Source organism: Thamnophis elegans, chromosome 1 (assembly GCF_009769535.1).
Source record: "Thamnophis elegans isolate rThaEle1 chromosome 1, rThaEle1.pri, whole genome shotgun sequence".
NCBI classification, from domain to species: Eukaryota; Metazoa; Chordata; class Lepidosauria; order Squamata; family Colubridae; genus Thamnophis; species Thamnophis elegans.
Genome location: NC_045541.1, coordinates 158,958,621 through 158,976,518, shown reverse-complemented (window position 1 = coordinate 158,976,518; position 17,898 = coordinate 158,958,621). Strand labels below are relative to the sequence as shown.

The 17,898-nt window shown below is 42.6% G+C and overlaps 1 protein-coding gene across 3 annotated transcripts in view; it reads left to right on the top strand.

Annotated features, from left to right (window-relative positions):
* Nucleotide 1: 1 nt before the first annotated feature.
* TXNDC16 (thioredoxin domain containing 16) overlaps nucleotides 2-17,898 on the top strand; it is a 54,578-nt gene continuing 36,681 nt past the window's right edge. The window contains exons 1-7 of one of the 3 annotated variants that reach the window (XM_032236556.1): nucleotides 2-69; nucleotides 703-927; nucleotides 6,533-6,751; nucleotides 8,613-8,695; nucleotides 10,148-10,221; nucleotides 14,705-14,779; nucleotides 16,829-16,950. In XM_032236556.1, coding sequence (XP_032092447.1) covers nucleotides 6,571-6,751; nucleotides 8,613-8,695; nucleotides 10,148-10,221; nucleotides 14,705-14,779; nucleotides 16,829-16,950 — 535 coding nt within the window. In that variant the 5' untranslated portion in view covers nucleotides 2-69; nucleotides 703-927; nucleotides 6,533-6,570. Of the gene's footprint in view, nucleotides 928-1,589; nucleotides 1,905-6,532; nucleotides 6,752-8,612; nucleotides 8,696-10,147; nucleotides 10,222-14,704; nucleotides 14,780-16,828; nucleotides 16,951-17,898 lie in introns of all 3 variants that reach the window. The other 2 variants (XM_032236560.1, XM_032236562.1) reach the window with 2 other exon arrangements.

Sequence of the window (17,898 nt, the reverse complement as noted above, 5' to 3'; positions counted from 1 at the left end):
TCTTCCCTCCCCACCACCCGCCTTCTCCCCCCCCCCACTTTTTTTTTGGTCCGCCGGATTTTCTAATCAGTGGGTGTTTTATTTTATTTTATGGGTGTTGTGCCCGCCCGTGCTGCGCGCTGCCTCCCCCCCCCGCGAAAAAAAATCCGGTTCACTTCTTTTAATGCCTTTCGCTTCGCTTTGCATTTGGCTGCTGGCAGGGTCGGTGGTGCGGGAGGCCTACGCCTGAGTCAATGCTCGCCGGAGACGATTTTGTAATAATACTTAATCGTTTTCCTAACTGCGTTCCCCGCTTCTCCTTGGATGGGTGGGCTGCAGAGTGGTTGCTTGAGGCGCTTTGCAAATGCGATCGCTTCCCCCACACCGCCTTCGGTTCCTTCGTCTCTGTCCAGCGGAGCGGGATTCCTGCGAACCGACCGCCTCCTTTCTGGAATGCAGTTCTCACCCGGTGCCTCGTCTCCGAAATGCATTGGTCTGAACGATGCTGCTTCTCCCCGCTTTCTTAGACGGCTGTGATTTTCTTTAATTGCATCTTTGCTATGAAACTAGTGCAGCTCAGATTGGGAAAGATGGGAAGTTGAGTAACTAACATATATTTCCCACCAAATCCCTTTTGCTGTTGCTTGATAATGTTCCAAAAAGTGGTTTCCGACTCATAAAACATCAATATTTAAGAAATGTATTGACCGTCTTCTTTTAAAGTTACCGAGCGCTCCTGTACCACACACTCCAGAACGTTGCAACCCTTTGGAAGAAAGTCGCTGGGAGTCTGAAGCCTAGACTGACAAAACACATCCCTAATCTGGAACCTGGGACAGTGGAAAGGGAGTTCTCAAAAAAACACAATGGCATCTGGGGAATTTGGCGGTGGGGGAATTCCCCAGGAACATTTAAGTGGTGGCAGACAGCACAAGAGTGAAATGTCAGGTGAGTTACTTCTTTTGATGTTTGTTGTGTTGTGATAGCTCTGATCAGTAATATCTACTGATAGGCAGTTCAATGGCTCGAATCCCTAGCGCCGCATAACAGAGTGAGCTCCCGTTACTTGTCCCAGCTTCTGCCAACCTAGCAGTTCGAAAGTGTGTAAAAAATGCAAGTAGAAAAATAGGGAAGGTAACAGTGTCCGTGTGCCTTCGGCATTTAGTCATGCTGCCACATAACCACAGAGATGTCTTCGGACAGCGCTGGCTCTTTGGCTTTGAAATGGAGATGAGCACCACCATCTAGAGTCAGGAATGACTAGCACACATGTGCAGGGAAACCTTTACCTTACTATATACATACATATGCATGCATGCATGCATACATACATACATACATACATACATACATACATACTGATAGATAGAGATGATAGATATAGATATAGATATAGAGAGATAGAAATTGAGATATTAATAATAATAATTAAAACTTGTATGCCTCCTGACTCTCAATAACTCTGGGCAGCTTACAACAATCAAAAAAATTAGAACTTTTGATCATTAATTAGTCCTTGACTTATGACCATTGGTTTAGCATCTGTTCAAAGTTATGACAGTGCTGAAAAAAGTGACTTATGACTGGTCCTCACACTTACATCATTGTAGCATGTCTTCAATCGTGGGATGTTGATCTCGGAGACCGGCATCTATTTACGATAGTTGCAACATCCTGGAGTCATGTGATCACCATTGCCGACTTTCCCACCGGATTCCAACAAGCAAAGTCGATGGGGAAGCTGCCAGGGAAGGTTCCAAATCGGGATCCTGTGATATCTTGCAAAATGACTGTGGCAAAAAAGGTTGTAAAATCAGATGCAATCATAGGATGCCTCACTATTCATGCTGCTTAACAATGAATTTAATTACCCTCAATTGTGGTTGTAAGTCGAGGATTACTTGTAACATCGATCAAAGATAAAGGTAAAAATAAGTATGTGTGCTAGGAGATAAGTGATGTGACGTTTAGGGGAGTGAAAATAAATTAGATGTTTTTTCTAATTGTCAGGGTGACAAAATGCCTCAAAGATTGTGAACATCTAAGAGTTTTGAGATTGAATGTCTTATGTATTTTTAGGGACTACTTCAAGAGCATATCAAGGCCTCTTCACAAAATGATTGCCTCTCCATATCTCTCTCTCCCTCCCCCCTCTCTCTCTTTCTCTCTCTCTCTCTCTTTCTCTCTCTCTCTCTCTCTCACACACACACACACACACACCTACCTTAGCTCCCAGGATGCATATTAACACCATCCAATTTACCGTATTTTTGGAGTATAAGACGCACCTTTTTCCCTCCTAAAAGAAGGTGAAAATTTGGTTACGTCTTATACACGAAATGTAGCCCCACCGACCCACCCACACCCTTTGGCCTCTGCGTCCCAGCAATTTACCTCCTTGTAGCAAACGGGAAAATGGAGCTTGCTGAGGTGGCAATAGGCTATGGCCATGATGGCGAACCTATGGCACGCGTGCCACAGGTGGCACGTGGTGCCATTTGTTAGGGTATGTGAGGCGTGCGCTGGCCAGCTGATTTTGGCCTTCTTTTGAGGCTGTTTTTCGCCTTCCGGAAAGTAACTTCCGGTTTGTCCATGGGTCCGTTTTTCGCTCTCCAGAGCTTTCAGGGAAGCCTCCTGAAGGCTCTGGAGGTCGAAAATCGGTCCTATGGACAAACTGGAAGACACCATTCCCAAACTTCTGGGTTTCCTGTAGGCCTGTTTTTCACTCTCTGGAGGCTTCAGGGAAGCTCCTGAAGCCTCCGGAGGGCCTCGGGGGGGGGGGCAGGGGCGGGGGAGGCTGTTTTCACTCTCCCCAGGCTCCTAGAAAGCCTCTGGGAGGGCAATGCGCCAAAAGCAGAGGGGGTCGCGTGCATAGCATTATGGGTGTGGCATGCCTGTACACAACCCCCCTGCGCTCCCCCCACTTTTGGCATGGGAGCCAAAAAAGATTAGCCATCACTGGGCCATGGCAATCCTTGCAGCCTGAAACAGCTATGCTAAAACTGAAATTGAAAGTGAAACTTGCTGTTTTCTGCAAGGAGGCAAAAAGGCAGAGGCAGATTTTTTTTCTTGTAATCAGGCTAAATTGAAAAAAAGCTGTTTGCTGCTTGCTGCAAGGAGGTACGGTTAACTATAAATGCCTATAGAATGTTCAAATTATGACACTTATTTATTATTATTCTAGACAACTTAATAAAATGAAGCTTTTAAAATAAATGCTTGATCTGAAGAGGACAATTGTATTGTATTTTCTTTTAAATAGCAGAGAATAATGTATACTTCCAGAAAGCCACATCAATTTTCACAGCATCTGTACAAGTATAATCTGAAATGTAACACCACAAACAGTGTATATCCTCTGTACTGTTTGCTGTTTGCTGCAAGGAGGCAAATTGCTGGGAGGCAGAGGCAGATTTCGTCCCCTTGTTTTCCTCCCCAAAAGCTAGGTGTGTCTTATACTTCAGAGTGCCTTATACTCTGAAAAATACAATATCTTTTCCTCCTCCAGACAGTTGGTCAAACGTCATAGCTCAGGGCTACAAAAATCTGCCATGCTTTGTGTGTTTTCCCACTTATTTACAATAAGAAATGAAACATGTCTGTTAGTTTCTTTTATAGCAGCTGGCTTTTCACAGAAAATTAAGGTAATAGCAATAGCAATAGCAGTAGACTTATATACCGCTTCATAGGGCTTTCAGCCCTCTCTAAGCGGTTTACAGAGTCAGCATATTGCCCCCAACAACAATCCGGGTCCTCATTTTACCCACCTCGGAAGGATGGAAGGCTGAGTCAACCCTGAGCCGGTGAGATTTGAACCGCTGAACTGCTGATCTAGCAGTCAGCTGAAGTAGCTTGCAGTGCTGCATTTAACCACTGCACCACCTCGGCTCGGTACTTCCTCATACTTATTAATTTGATGCCGAAAGCATCCAAAATGAATATCTGCAATGATGCAATGAATTTGGCAATGGTGAAGATGCCTCCTGTGTCAATGAGTTCTCCTTGCAGTAGTCCAAAGAGAATAACAGAATAACAATGTTAGAAGGAACCTTGGAGGTCTTCTAGTTCAACCCCCTGCCCATTTTAGCCACATTTGTTCCTGAGGTAACGGAGCAAGTGTAGGTGTGCATGCAAATATCCTGAAGTTTATGCAATGATACTGTGTTATTGCCAGCAACACAAATCATTGGTTTTGATCTGTGCCCTATCTGGTTCAGAAGGAAATGGGTGGATGATATGGTGCATGGCCCCAGAGGCCCTGTAAAAGGATATTTACAGCATGAGAAGTTCCATTTGAAAGGGAGCATGGTGTAATGGTTAGAGTTGTTGTTGTTAGTTGTAAAGTTGTGTCCAACTCATTGCCACATCATGGACAATGTTCCTCCAGGCCTTCCTGTCCTCTACCATCCCCCAGAGCCCATTTATGCTCGGGCTGATTGCTTTAGTGACTCCATCCAGCCACCTCATTCTCTGTCGTCCCCTTCTTCTTTTGCCCCCAATCTTTCCCAGCATTAGGCTCTTCTCCAGTGAGTCCTTCCTTCTCATTAGATGGCCAAAGTATTTGAGTTTCATGGTTAGATTAGGGATCCTCAAACCCTTTAGTTTGTCAACGCCTTTGTGAAATTTCAGATTGTTCATTGACCCCCAAATATTTATAATTGGAAATAATTTAATACAGATAGTCCTCAATTAAATGAGGTGATTGCAGCAATGTTCAGAGAGACTCTACTTACAAAGGAGCATGGGTGGGCATGGAGTGTTACAAGTATACTGCACGATTAAAGAAGAAAAAAAGGGCATTGGACGAATATCTGAAGGACAGTGAAAAAGATGTACTGAAGGCTTACTGAACTCTACAAGACTAAATAAAAAACAGAAAAGAGATATGGCAAGAGAAGGTATTACATGGCCAGCCACATACACAAACACACATTAGGCAAAACATAATAAGAACAATATCTGGCAATGGCTAAGAGCAGGAAAGTTTGAAAAAACACACTGGGGGCTAATTCTAGCTGCACAAGACCAAATCTTAAGAATAAATGCATACAAAGCCAGAATTGAGAAGATAGCAACAGAAAACAAATTCCACCACTGTAAAGAAGCTGAAGAAACAGTGGAGGACCCAGTTAGCTGCTGCATAAAAGTTGTAGTAAAGACTGACTACATACAACAGCATGACAAAGTAACAATGGTGCACTGGAAGATCTGCAAGAAATACCATTTGCCTGCAAGCAAGAACTGGTTAGACCGTAAAATAGACTAAGCAATAGAAAATGAAGAAGCTAAAGTGCTCTGAGATTTTAAAATTCAAGCTGACAAGCACCTGTCACATAACATCCAGATATAACAATGGTTGATAAGAAAGACAAAAAAAAATATCTGGATAATGGATGTTATCTGGAGATAGCAGGATAAAGGAAAACTAGAGAAAATCACAAAATGCAAAGATCTGCAAATAGAAGTTGAACAACAGTAGCAAAAGAATGCAACAATAGTGCAAACATTAATAGGCACCCTGGGTGCAATTCCAAAACATCCGGAGCACCTCTTGAACATTGAGCATTGAGCCATGGTGGTGTAGTGGTTAGAATGCAGTACTGCAGGCCTATCTCACTGCTCGCTCCAAGAGTTCAATCCTGACGGGCTCAAGGTTGACTCAGCCTTCCATCCTTCCAAGGTCAGTAAAATGAGGGGCCAGATTGTTGGGGGAAATAGGCTGACTCTGTAAGCTGCTTAGACAGGGATGTAAAGCACTATAAAGCAGTATATAAGTCTTTTTGCTATTGCTATTAACAAATTTACCATCAGTTGCAAAAGGCAGTGTTACTTGGAAAGGTTATATCTTGTGAAGATACCTTTAACAGCATCAAATAACACATTTGCCTATCCCAAATCCCGAGATGGACTTGCTAGGTCAGGTGTGCCAAACTCACGTTGTCACGGCAGCATCAAGTGACGTATCTGGAGTTTTCCTCCCTATGCTAAACCGGGTGGGGGTGTGGCCAGCATGTGACAAATCCGGCCTGCGGGCTGGGAGTTTGACAGCCCTGAGCAAGGTGGATAAAAATGCCAAATCCAATCTAAATATCTGGCTGACTATGTAACCATCCACATTCTTTTTTCTTTTTATGACCCTGTAACCTCTTGATTTGGGGCGGAGATGGGGCAACTGAATGGAGCTGCCCCATTTACTGGCCGTGAGCATTTACTGGCCAGATGGCCTTCCTGACACCTATGTGGAGTTTGCAGCAGTTATTTTCTCTTTGCACCCTGATAGGGAAACATCTCTTGTTGCCTAGGATTAACTCTCAGCCTTCAGAGTGGGAGCTGAGCATTTTCACCTCTAAGCCATTGCTCCACTCAGTGCAACCAACCACAATAATACAAACAATAATGGATAGTTCTATCCACTCTTAGGGATCCAAATTAACCATCTTGTGGGGCGGGGGACGACCCTGGGTTAAAATGTTGAACTTACCATTTTATCTGTAAATACTGTAGCAAGTTTGTATTTTATTTATTTTTCCTTTTCACCTAATATATCTTTAAGGTTGAATTCTCCTGAGACAACTTTGAGCAGCTGGAGACATGTCATCACTACAAATGACTCAATGGACTGACTTCTTTTTCCTGCTCATATGGGTTTCTTGCATCTCAGTGACAAGCAGTGTCAAAAACGTGATTCCAGAGTTAAGTCCCCAGGAATATTTTAGTAGCTTGCAAGCATCGAAAGTATCTAAAGCATCTTTGGTTTATTTTCAGAAGGATGGTGAGTATTTTCACCAGATTCCTTGAGAAAATTGGTTAGGAAAGAAAGAAAACTTATATGACTGGGTTTAGGAATTTGTAGCATGCATAAAATATATGTTCTGATTATTCCCTCCTAAGGACAATGAGCTTTTCATTCTACCCAGTGTTTGTCCCCTCTGCTCGTTCATGGAAATGTCTTTAATCAGACATGACTCATAACGGAAACCCCAATTCAAATAATCTTTCAAAAAGTCAGGTGGGATGGGTGGTAAGGGAGATATCCGTGTTGATCAGATTCCCTCAGGCATTTGTTCCTTCCACCTGTCTAATTTGATGAATAATTCTGCAGAAAGTGAAAGGTTATACAGTATATGACGTTGTGACATTTGGGTTGGCATAATGATTTCTTACCTAGCTATGGTTCAGAATTTTTTTCATGGCCCCAGAAATGGTTTTGTTTAATTTATTTTTATGACCGCGTTTTGTTTTATTTATTTTTATGACCCTTTCTATACTGGAATAGGCTGTGTCCTGTCCTTAGGAAGGTGACTTTGGTTGTTTAAACCCTGATTTGATTTAATGTCTGAGGAAGAATGGTCACAACAAAGCCATCAATATTTATGGTCACCTTCTGGAGCTTTTGATATTGACATCGGCATTGATATATTTATCTCATTTGTTTTACATATAAGTTTAGGTTTAGGTTTATTAGATTTAAATGCCGCCCTTCTCCCAAGGACTCAGGTTAACGTTGAAGTCGGCTTAATTTTCTTGTCATGGCTTGCTTAATTTCCCCCTTGGGCACATCAGCTTTTAATCTTCAGTATGCCATTTAGTAGTAGGTATAGGCCTCAGCCTCAAGAGAGCTTCCTCACTGTAAACTTTCCTCACTGTGTTAGAGGAATTTCTGCAAGATTTCATTGGAAGGAATCCCACAATTTACATGCCATTCCAGGGAAGGCTCTGTCCTTCCGCCAGCCCTTCAGGCTAGACCAATCTAAAAACCAATGCCATATAAGTCAGTACAGGTATTCTTTGACTTACAACATTTCATTTAGTGACATTTGACGTTACAACGTCGCCTGAAAAAGTGACTTATGGCCATAAGTGTAAGCATGAGCATCCCCATGTCACATGACCCAAATTTGGACGTTTGGCAACTGATTCATATTTATGATGGTTGCCATGTCCTGAGGTTACATGTTCCCCTTTGGTGATATTTGTGTAACAAATGTCTCACTTAGCAACAGAAATATTGGGCCCAATGATGGGATTCCTTTCAATGAAATCTTGCAGAACTTCCTCTCACTCGGTATCCCAATATCAAGGACTACCTGTATTGCTATTAACATAAAAGTCTAGCACTGAAATCATATAAATCTGAATGCATTTCTTCCTTCCTCCTCTTTATCTTCATATGAATTAGGGAGTTTGAATTAGTTTGAAACATTTGCTTAAATTATTTTCTTAGCCTAGACTCAAACCCTTCTTATCTGATCATTGCCTTGGTAGTAGCTCTTCCTTCTATCCTTCAAGGCCATTTCCTGTGCCCTCCAGGCTTTCCTATTTCTGTCATGGGGACACAACAGAGGTAAAAGGGTGGAAGCAGGTTAATAAAAATGACTTTAAATTAAGACGAAGATTTCACAAAAGATTTCACGGAATCTTTCACGAAGATTTCAAGTCAAGCCAACAATGTAGAGACAGTGATACGCTTATTCCTTTTGTTAAATTCAATATATGCTTGGTATGCCCCCCCCCCATTTTCAGTAAAAAAAATGAAATGAAAATGAAACAATGTTTTAGAAATAGTAAAAATATCTCTTGTGATTGTCATTATGATGCCAGTGAATGTCTTGTTTTTTTTTTTTTAATTCCAGTTTCACCATCTAGTGAGGTGTTCCTGGAGCAGCTGGAGAATTCCAAAGAAGCTCTCCAAGATTATGGGATTTTTATCTTGAAGGTATAATATTTTCTGCTTTATAATTCTTAGGGAGGTATGACCTTTTTGGAATTTCAAGACAATCCATCCAAATTCTACCACAATGTACAGTAAATGACAAATTGCTCATCGGCTTTTGACTGCAGAGAAAAATAGTTCATTGTTTTCAACAAAACATAATCCTACTGTGTGAAATTATTCTCCATATATCTAGTGTAATCTGTTTGACTGCTAAGTCCCGAGGTAACCGTTTTTTCCATTATCGTTTTCTTTTTGTGCTGCCCAACTCAATAGAAAATTGGAAAAGAAATTAAGTAAAGCAATTGAGACTCTATGCCTCTGTCAGCATGGTAAATCTCTGAATACTGAACAGAATGGAACCACTTTTGAAGTGCAGGGAGAAAGAATGTGGTAAAAAAAATGGCCGGGATCAGTCTGTGGGGCTATAAGAAAGGACATTCTTCCAGCTGTGGGAAGGGCTCAAAACATTGACAGCTGCTCTCTTCCACTCATGTGATCCAGAGCAAAATCATATGTAGCCTGCCCTGTGCCTCCCAGTATATACATATGCATGAATTTAGGGCCACTCTGGAAGGGGTTGGAAAGAATTCTGGAAGTCCTGCTCTGTATGCTCTCCTTAGCTTGTAAATTAGCATTTCTAGGACTCAGTTCTATCACTGAACTGCTGTTTTCTAGCACAATACGAAGAGGGGGCACGTAGAAGGAGAACATCAGAGATCTGGGAATAACAAAAGAAGAGAGGTTTTTTTCCTGATTTAATATGGATCCATGTCCATGACAATTCATTAAAACTATGGTTTTATATAATATGTCTTTATTTATAATAATAGGCTTTACTATTTCACAATTGAGTTCTCTCCCAGAGCAAGAAACAGCTTTGGAAGTTAGGATTTTTAACAGGTTTGTGATGCAGGGACATAAAAACCCAATTCTGTATGCCTCAGTCTCAATCCTGATGTTTCCCCAAAGCCATTTTCAAAAAATAAGCAAATTCAGACACCTAAAATGTGTATCTGATGCAACGTTCAGTTTGTCTAATTTGTTGATGTGGAAGATGAGAGGAAGGTTTTCATATAAGTGTTTCCAAATGAATTAAAGCCTCAGCAGATGATTTGAGTTGATCTAGTTTGGGCTTGATTTAATTCTAGATGAGAGCAATCAATTCACTGCTGTATAATTGAGCTGGTTGAAGATTTCATAACCATATCACTTATACTTCTACATCACTTCATAGCGCCTTTCAGCCTTCTCTAAGCAGTTTACAGAATTAGTACATTGCCCCCAACAATCCGGTTCCCCATTTTACTGATGGAAGGTTGAGTCAAACTTTGGGCTGGTCAGGATCGAACTCCTGACAGTGAGTTAGCCTGCAATACTGCATTCCAACCACTGTGCCATCATGGCTCTTGCAATAATACCCCAATAAAGATTTTAGGTTTTTTTTCCCTATAGATTAACTGCCAAAGAGGAGAAGCATCCAGCTACTGCAGAGGAGATAACTCAATGGGAAAAGTGTATCTATTCAGGTAAACAGTTCATCTCATTGCGAATAAATTAATTACAGTGATTGAGCTTGCACGAGTGGTCTGGGGGTTACAACAGGCATTGGTCCAGAATTTCTGTCGCTTTGCAATGTAGTTGTAAAGTGGGATGTCACATGATGCCATCATTTAGTGATAACTATCCTGGCAATCCTCATTGCTGTGCTAATCCCAGGACAGTGCAGGTGTTAATCGAGGATCTTGTGTGACTGCAATGTTGGTAAAGAGAGTCCCAGGCAGGTGGGACAGCAGGGGAGAATTATGGGTGGCCAGGTGGTGTAGAGCAGGTGGTGTAGAGCAGGCTTTGCTGGCTGGGAAATTCTGGGAGTTGAAGTCCACCAGGTTTAAAGTTGCCATGGTTGGAGACCTCTGCTGTAGAGCACTGGCAAGTGTTGCAGTGGCATTATGATGCTCAGGTAGATGAAGAGGCAGTGTGAGAGATTGACAAACTCATGACGGCTTCCTCACTGATTTTGCTTGTGGGAAGCCAGCAGGGGAGATCTCAAATACTGTTCATGTAACCGCAGGACACTAGAACTGTCTTCCATGTGAGCTGATTGCCAAGTGTCTGAATCACAATCGTGTGCCTGTGGGGATGTTGTGATGGCCAAAGGTTTATTGTAAGTCCCCCTCATCCAGCAACATTGTTAGTTTGAATAGTTGCTGAACAAGTGGTCATAACCTGACTGTCTCAATAGCTCGACATTGAGATCAGATAGAGATCTGTGCTCTCTCTCAGTCTATGTCCTTCCCCAGCTTCTTTTTTCTTGGCCATTCCGGCCAAAAAGTTTTGACACAACAGCATTTGCGGGGTAGCTGAGTATATTGGTTTGTTTAGGAAAACTTATGTGGGCACGCAAAGTTAACCTATTAATCACAGTGAAGCAAAATAGAGAAGGCTGAGTTTGGTCTGCTCTGAAACAAAATGGATAAATTCTTTATCCATGCTTTGAACTGAAAATGCATTCTTTTTTTGCTGAAATACCCTATTTCCGGGATGGTGAACCTATGGCATGTGCCACAGGTGGCACGTGGAGCCATTTTTCAGGGCGCATGAGGCGTTGCCCTGTCAGCTGGCTGGCCAGCTCACTTCAGCCTTTTTTTGAGGCCATTTTTGCCCTCCCCAGACTCCAGAGGCTTTATAGTTGCCTGGGGAGGGTGAAAACAGCCTCCCCTGCCCCCCCACCCCCCTTGGAGGCCCTCTGGAGGCTTCAGAAGCTTCCCTGAAGCCTCCAGAGTGCAGAAAACCAGCCCTACGGGCAAACTGGAAATTCAGTAAACAGTTTGCTCGTAGGGTCATTTTTTATCCTCCGGAGCCTTCAGGGAAGCCTCCTGAAGGTTCCTGAAGGCTTCGGAGGACTTAAAACGACCCTACAGACAAACTGGAAGTGACTTCCTGGTTTGCTCGTAGGGTTGTTTTTTGCCTTCCAGAGCCTTCAGGGAAGCCTCCAGAAGGCCCCTGAAGGCTCCGGAGGACTAAAACCGGGCCCTACGAGCAAACCGGAAGTCCATTCCTGAACTTCTACTTTGCCTGTAGGTCCGGTTTTGTTGCAGTCCAAAGGCTTCAGGGAAGCCTCTGGGGGGCGGGGGAGGCTGTTTTCGCCCTCCCCAGGCAACTATAAAGCTTCTGGAACCTGAAGAGGGCGAAAAAATCATGCAAAAAATGAGGGCGGTGTTGCTGGTCATGTGCACTGCGGTTGCACATTGCATTATGGGTGTTGCACGACCTGCCCCCTGCACTCTCCCCACTTTTGGCACGCAAGCCAAAAAAGGTTCGCCATCACTGCCCTATTTCATTAAATAAACCATTAGGTTGTGATCGCTGTGTATAAAAACATGCCATTTCCCCCTTCCCAACATTAGAATTCCAGTAGTGAATTTCAAAGCTATTTGGTTCTAATAAGAGAAGTATTGATTTTGTAACTAGACCAAACATCGATGCCATCAGATGTGGTGAGGCTCACCAATTTAAGTAGTTTTATCAAGGGGTATATTAACTGAATAGCATAGCCTGGAGACACTAGCAGCCTGTCCTGTGTTTACATAATGATTTTGTCTTCTCCTAGGTTCTTTGTTTCCCTTCTTGCAAGCTTCAGCCCTCAGACTCAAAGGTGCTTTTCCAAAAGACAACTGGACTTTCTTGGTTTTTTTCCCCCTTGAAAACATTTCGCTTCTCATCTGAGAAGCTGCTTCAGTTCTGCGGAATAGAAGGATTTATATTCTTTGCAGTCATTTGGTCATTAGTACTTTCTGCAATCAAGTTTGGAGCGGTTTACCTTAAGTTTGTATCTATAGTGAGCTCTTGTGTTGTTGTGGTTGAAGCTGAAGTATTCATTGACGGATAAGACATTGTAGCAGATAATTTTACGTACTACGCTTAGGTTGGATCGAAGACTGCAAATTTCTAAGTTGTCTAAGACCCAAATTTCATGTCTGGTGCATAAGGTATGCTGTTGCAAGCAGAGGAGTGGAGAACTCTTCTCATGAAATATCTCTGGACTTGTTCAATTGTATTTATGTCTGATATGCCGTGTGGGTTCCAGACAGATGAGCTGTATTCAAGAATTGGTCTAGCAAAAGTTTTGTGTGCCCTAGTTTGCAGTTTAATATTACCGGAGAAGAAGCTACGCAAGATTAGGTTAACAACTCTTAATGCCTTTTTGGCAATGTTGTTACAGTGAACCCTGGCACTTAGATCATTTGAGATGAGTACTCCAAGGTCCTTGACAGTGTGGGGGTCATGTACGAGGTCATATCCACTCAGCTTGTATTTTGTGTTCTGATTTTTTTTTCTGCCAATGTGTAAGACAGAGCATTTGTTGGTTGAGATTAGGAGTTGCCAATTTTTTGACCATTCTGACACATAGTCAAGGTCTTTTTGTAGGATGGCAGCATTGGTGGTGAGGTTGAATAGTTTTCCATCATCAGTGAAAAGAACGCAGTTGCTTATGATTGCAAAGATCATTTATGTAAAGTATAAAGAATGTGGGTCCTAAAACACTACTTTGAGGGACACCGCTGTTAACAGGTAGGTGCAGGGTTTGATAGGGTGTTTCCTATTTTGACTACTTGTTGCCTGTTTGATAGCAATAGCAATAGCAGTTAGACTTACATACCGCTTCATAGGGCTTTCAGCCCTCTCTAAGCGGTTTACAGAGTCAGCATATCGCCCCCACAGTCTGGGTCCTCATTTCACCCACCTCGGAAGGATGGAAGGCTGAGTCAACCTTGAGCCGGTGAGATTAGAACTGCTGAACTGCAGATAACAGTCAGTTGAAATGGCCTGCAGTACTGCACCCTAACCACTGCGCCACCTCGGCTAGGAACGCATCTATCCACTTATGCAGGGAACCAGAGATGCCATAAGAGTTTAGTTTTAGAAGTAATTTGTTGTGTACTACTGAATCAAAGGCTTTACAGAAGTTTATGTAAATTGTGACTATTGCTTTACCCTAGTCAAGTTGTGAGGTCCATATGTTTTTGCAGTGTAAGAGTTGTAGATTGCAGGACAGATTTTTTTTCTGAAGCCAAACTGCTTGTTAGAGTGTAGGTTATTTGTCTCTAAGCAGAGGGTAATGGATTGTTCTATGATTGATTCCATGACTGCAGGTGATGCAACCTAATGAGATTGGTCTGTAATTTTCAACTAGGCTGGGGTCACCCTTTTTGAAGATAGGGATGACTGCGGCTAGTGACTGTAAGTTAAGCAAGGAGCTGGTTTTGAAGGATATTTCATAGATGATGCTAAGAGGTTCTGCTATGGTGGTTGAGAGCTTTTTTAAGCAATAGGCACATAATCCATTAGGGCCAATAGATAGAGATGGTTTTAGGTTGCATAGTGCCTTTTCAACGGCATCGTCTGTAAAATCGACATGAAATAGATTGCTGTAATTGGTTGTGGTACGATAGGGAAATATGGGGCATGAGCCATTGCTGGTATAGATAGGTAGTAATTATATCCTTCCTCCTCTGTTGAGAGAGGGGTTTTCAGTCTCAACACAGATGGTCTCTTTGACCTCTCTTTCAAACCAGGGGTTCTCTCTGTCCAGAATGTGAACTTCTAGAAAAGCACCTTTGGGACAACCATAACCTGGATGATTGAGAATCTCCATAGGCATTCAGCCTTCAGACACATGAATCTATAGCAGGTCACATCAACTTTTCTCAACCATTTGAGAAAAGGGCTGGTTCTGAGGGTTCTTGAAAGATCAGGGACCAGATCTTCGTCTGGACAGCTTTTGATACAACTGCTGCAGGCAACAGAAACACAAGTTGAGATGGCACTGAGTAGCTTTGCTTCCATTTTGCATGTTACTGGGCATATTGAAGACTCACTGTCACCCCTCGGTGGAAACTAAAGAAGTCTGACTTCCACCATCCCAAAGATGCAGCATATGATAGAGTAGACAGTGTTCACTGTCGTTGCAGAAGCGGCCAGCTGGCTTTAAGCGTTTATCTTGTTTTCCAGGGACCATGTGCTGGTTCGTGAACTTGCCATAGATGCCTTGTTCAGCTTGGATGCCATTGTGGCAAATGTACTTTTGTAAGTTCTCTGTCCTTTATTTACTCAATATACATCCTGTCTGCAAATAACAATAGTTGGGGCTGCCAGAAGAACAAGAGTATCTCACTCAACAACCTGAAATAGTAACAGGAGAAAGAGAAGAGGAGGAGGAGAAGACATCCTGCCTTTATTCAAGGCAGCAAACAAAGCTAAATACAAATACAATTTAAAAAATATTAAAACTAATTAACTGTTAAAATTTTCTTGTTTGGGGTATTTCCCGATGTTACAGGATTTTTTTCCTAATGAGCTGCTTTTCATTTTTTCTGGAAAGCAGATAGTTGTTCTCAGCTGGTTCCTGAGACATGACCAGAGAGAGCTCCAGAAGAGAGAAGGATTTTAGGAATGATACAGAAAAATGACAGAGCAAGGAGTCTCTGGCAGGAGCTTGCCATGAAGATGTCAGGCCTGCAGCCATCTTTTCTTTTGGATCTTTGGCTTGCCACTTTTTCTATTATTCTACTATGCATTTTCTATTGTGAGAAAATGGAAGGGGGGATTGTACAGAGTTAGGTGGGATGTAGCCATAACGAAACTCTTTTTAGAAAGCCAAGGCCATCCTTTGTCTCTGTACCTCTGCACCTGACCAGAACTGGATGTGTGGAAGCTGCCAGCATGGCAATGGAAGATTCGACCATGTGATGGACTGGTGGGTGTGGGGGCAAGATCTTGAACTTTAACTGGGTGGCTTTCAGATTCGGGTTTTCCCAGATGTGCCAACATGGCTCTCTTAATAAATTGGAACTTTGAGAATCCTTTGCCTCGGACCTTGATTTAATTTTGGATGCTATTTGGAACCCTGACAGAAGATCTGACCTTGTGGTTGTTAAAAGGCTTGGATTTATTTCATTGAAATGTTTACAGTCTGTCAGGCCGAAAACCAAGAATGGCATGTGACAATCTTGAGTTCCAAGCTGAGTTCTATCGCATTCTTTATTACCCTTTCTTTGGGTGCCACCCTGTTGTGATGTACAAGCCAAATTCCTGCCCAGTAATCACAATGGTCTGGGTTCAGGACCCATTGGAGTGTTGGGTTGTACCCAAGTGGTATGATTCAACTGGTCTAACAACTGGTTTGCTGAGTGTGCACTTTGCACATGCGTGCTCGTTTCGCTCCTGCATGCACAGTGGGCTTAAACAAAGCTAAACAACTTACCTTGTACTGCGACCCTGGTGAGTAAAACAGCTGAGATGCAACAATCCGCTCTGCCGCGCCTATCAGCTGGGCTAAAAGAAGAGGAAATATATGTCAGTATAGCGCAGGGCCAGGCGGATGGGCCCACCTGAAGGTCAGAGTGAACTGGTTCGCTCTCAGCTGATCTTCAGAGCCACCAGTATGCCCGAACTGGTCCGAACCAGTAGAGTCCCACCCCTGGTTGTACCATTTTTTTTTAACATTCTATGTAAAAATGAGTCAATAGGGACTGGAATGCTGCCTTACTAACAAAGTGAAGAGAGCCAGTGAAGTGGTTAAAACACCAACATTGGGAGACCAAGAATTTTAGTCCATTCACCATGAAGGCAGCTGGATGAACTTGGGCCAATCCTTCCCTCTCAGCTCTAGGAAGAAGGCAATGGCAAACCTCTTCTGAAATCTGAAGAAAACTGCAAGGACTTTTCCAAGTGGTATCTGGGAGTCCATACTAACTTGAAGGCACCGAAGCAAGCAAACTCAGAGTAGATCTCACTGGTCCTGAATGAATTCACACATACTTATGGTCTAGCAAAGTGAATCTGAAGCTACAGTTCATTATTTTCGTCAGTTTCTCAGAATAAGGAGCCATAAATTCTGATTTGTAGATCACAACTTGGTTTCTTTTAATACCAAGTTCCCTAATTCATTTAGCTGTTTTTAGAAGGAACCAACTGGAAAGCAATCAGCAGGAAGTATATGCATGTTTGTTAAATTACAGTAATATAATGGGCATTGTGTTATAGGCCTCTTTTAAACCCTTCTACTTAAGGGTTTTAAGTGGTTGTTTTATTGCTGAGGGTCTTCACATGTTGGTTATCCTGTTTTCTTGCCAGCGCTCTTCTCTTCAATGAAGTGAAATATATTTCAACACTGATGGACCTTCAGCGTTTAGAAGACTCTCTGAAGGGTCAGTCCGATCTTGCTTTCGCATATGTGCAAGCAGTTGGGACAGCAGGTAATCCTACAGCTCTGGTATCCATTCCCAAAGCTTTCTATCATTTGTGGGCTGCTGCTTTTGTGATATGTTTTGCTTTGAACTAACATGCCACTATACTGCTAAATGTTTTCTATTTTTAGTGCTGTCTTAATAGTTTTCTCTTGTATTTTGAACTGTGTAATCTCTATATATATGTGTGTGTGTGTGTGTATGTTCCAGCATAACTCTGGAACGCCTCAAGCAATTTCAACCAAACTTGGTACACAGATGACTTACTCTCTGGGGAAAAAAATACTGTGCGAGTAAGACATCCGTAACACCCCTCAGGATGTGTGTTCTGTTAAGATACAGCCTATTGTGCCTTAAAATGGCTCCTACTATACTGCTGTAAAATGGCTTCTACTGTATAGCACAGTGGAGTTGCCATGGTAATGGCTTCACAGTACTCCACAAGGGGGCTCCCTCTGGTAAGGGGGAAAATCCAACATTACGTTTGATCCGGATATTTTCCCCCTCTAAATAAATACTCGGGCAACGCCAGGTTAGCAGCTAGTATGTAGATAAATGAAAGGTAAACGATACGCATTATGTCTGTTCGTACACGCCATGAAAACGAATAGCTTTTGACATCGGTAGATTTTGCCTGGAGTTTGCAAAGCCAGGATTAAGTTGGTTTAGGACAGGAGTGAGTTTGTAAAGTTTTCCACCCAAAGGAGTAGACTTGGCCTTTGGAGTGGTGCACTGAAGATCTGTAATGGTATATGGGAATGATCTTGGGTGACAGAAGGAAGAGCCACAGACTGAACAACAGGTGCTTAAAAGGTATTTTAGCCCAGAGAAGGAGGAGGGAGGGTGTGGGAAGCATTTCAGAAGAAATCCTGCCTAGAGAGTAAAAGGAAAGGAGGGGAGAAGTGCCTTTGGACCTGCAAGATTCTGTTAATGGAACTTTACAATAAAAAATAGAGG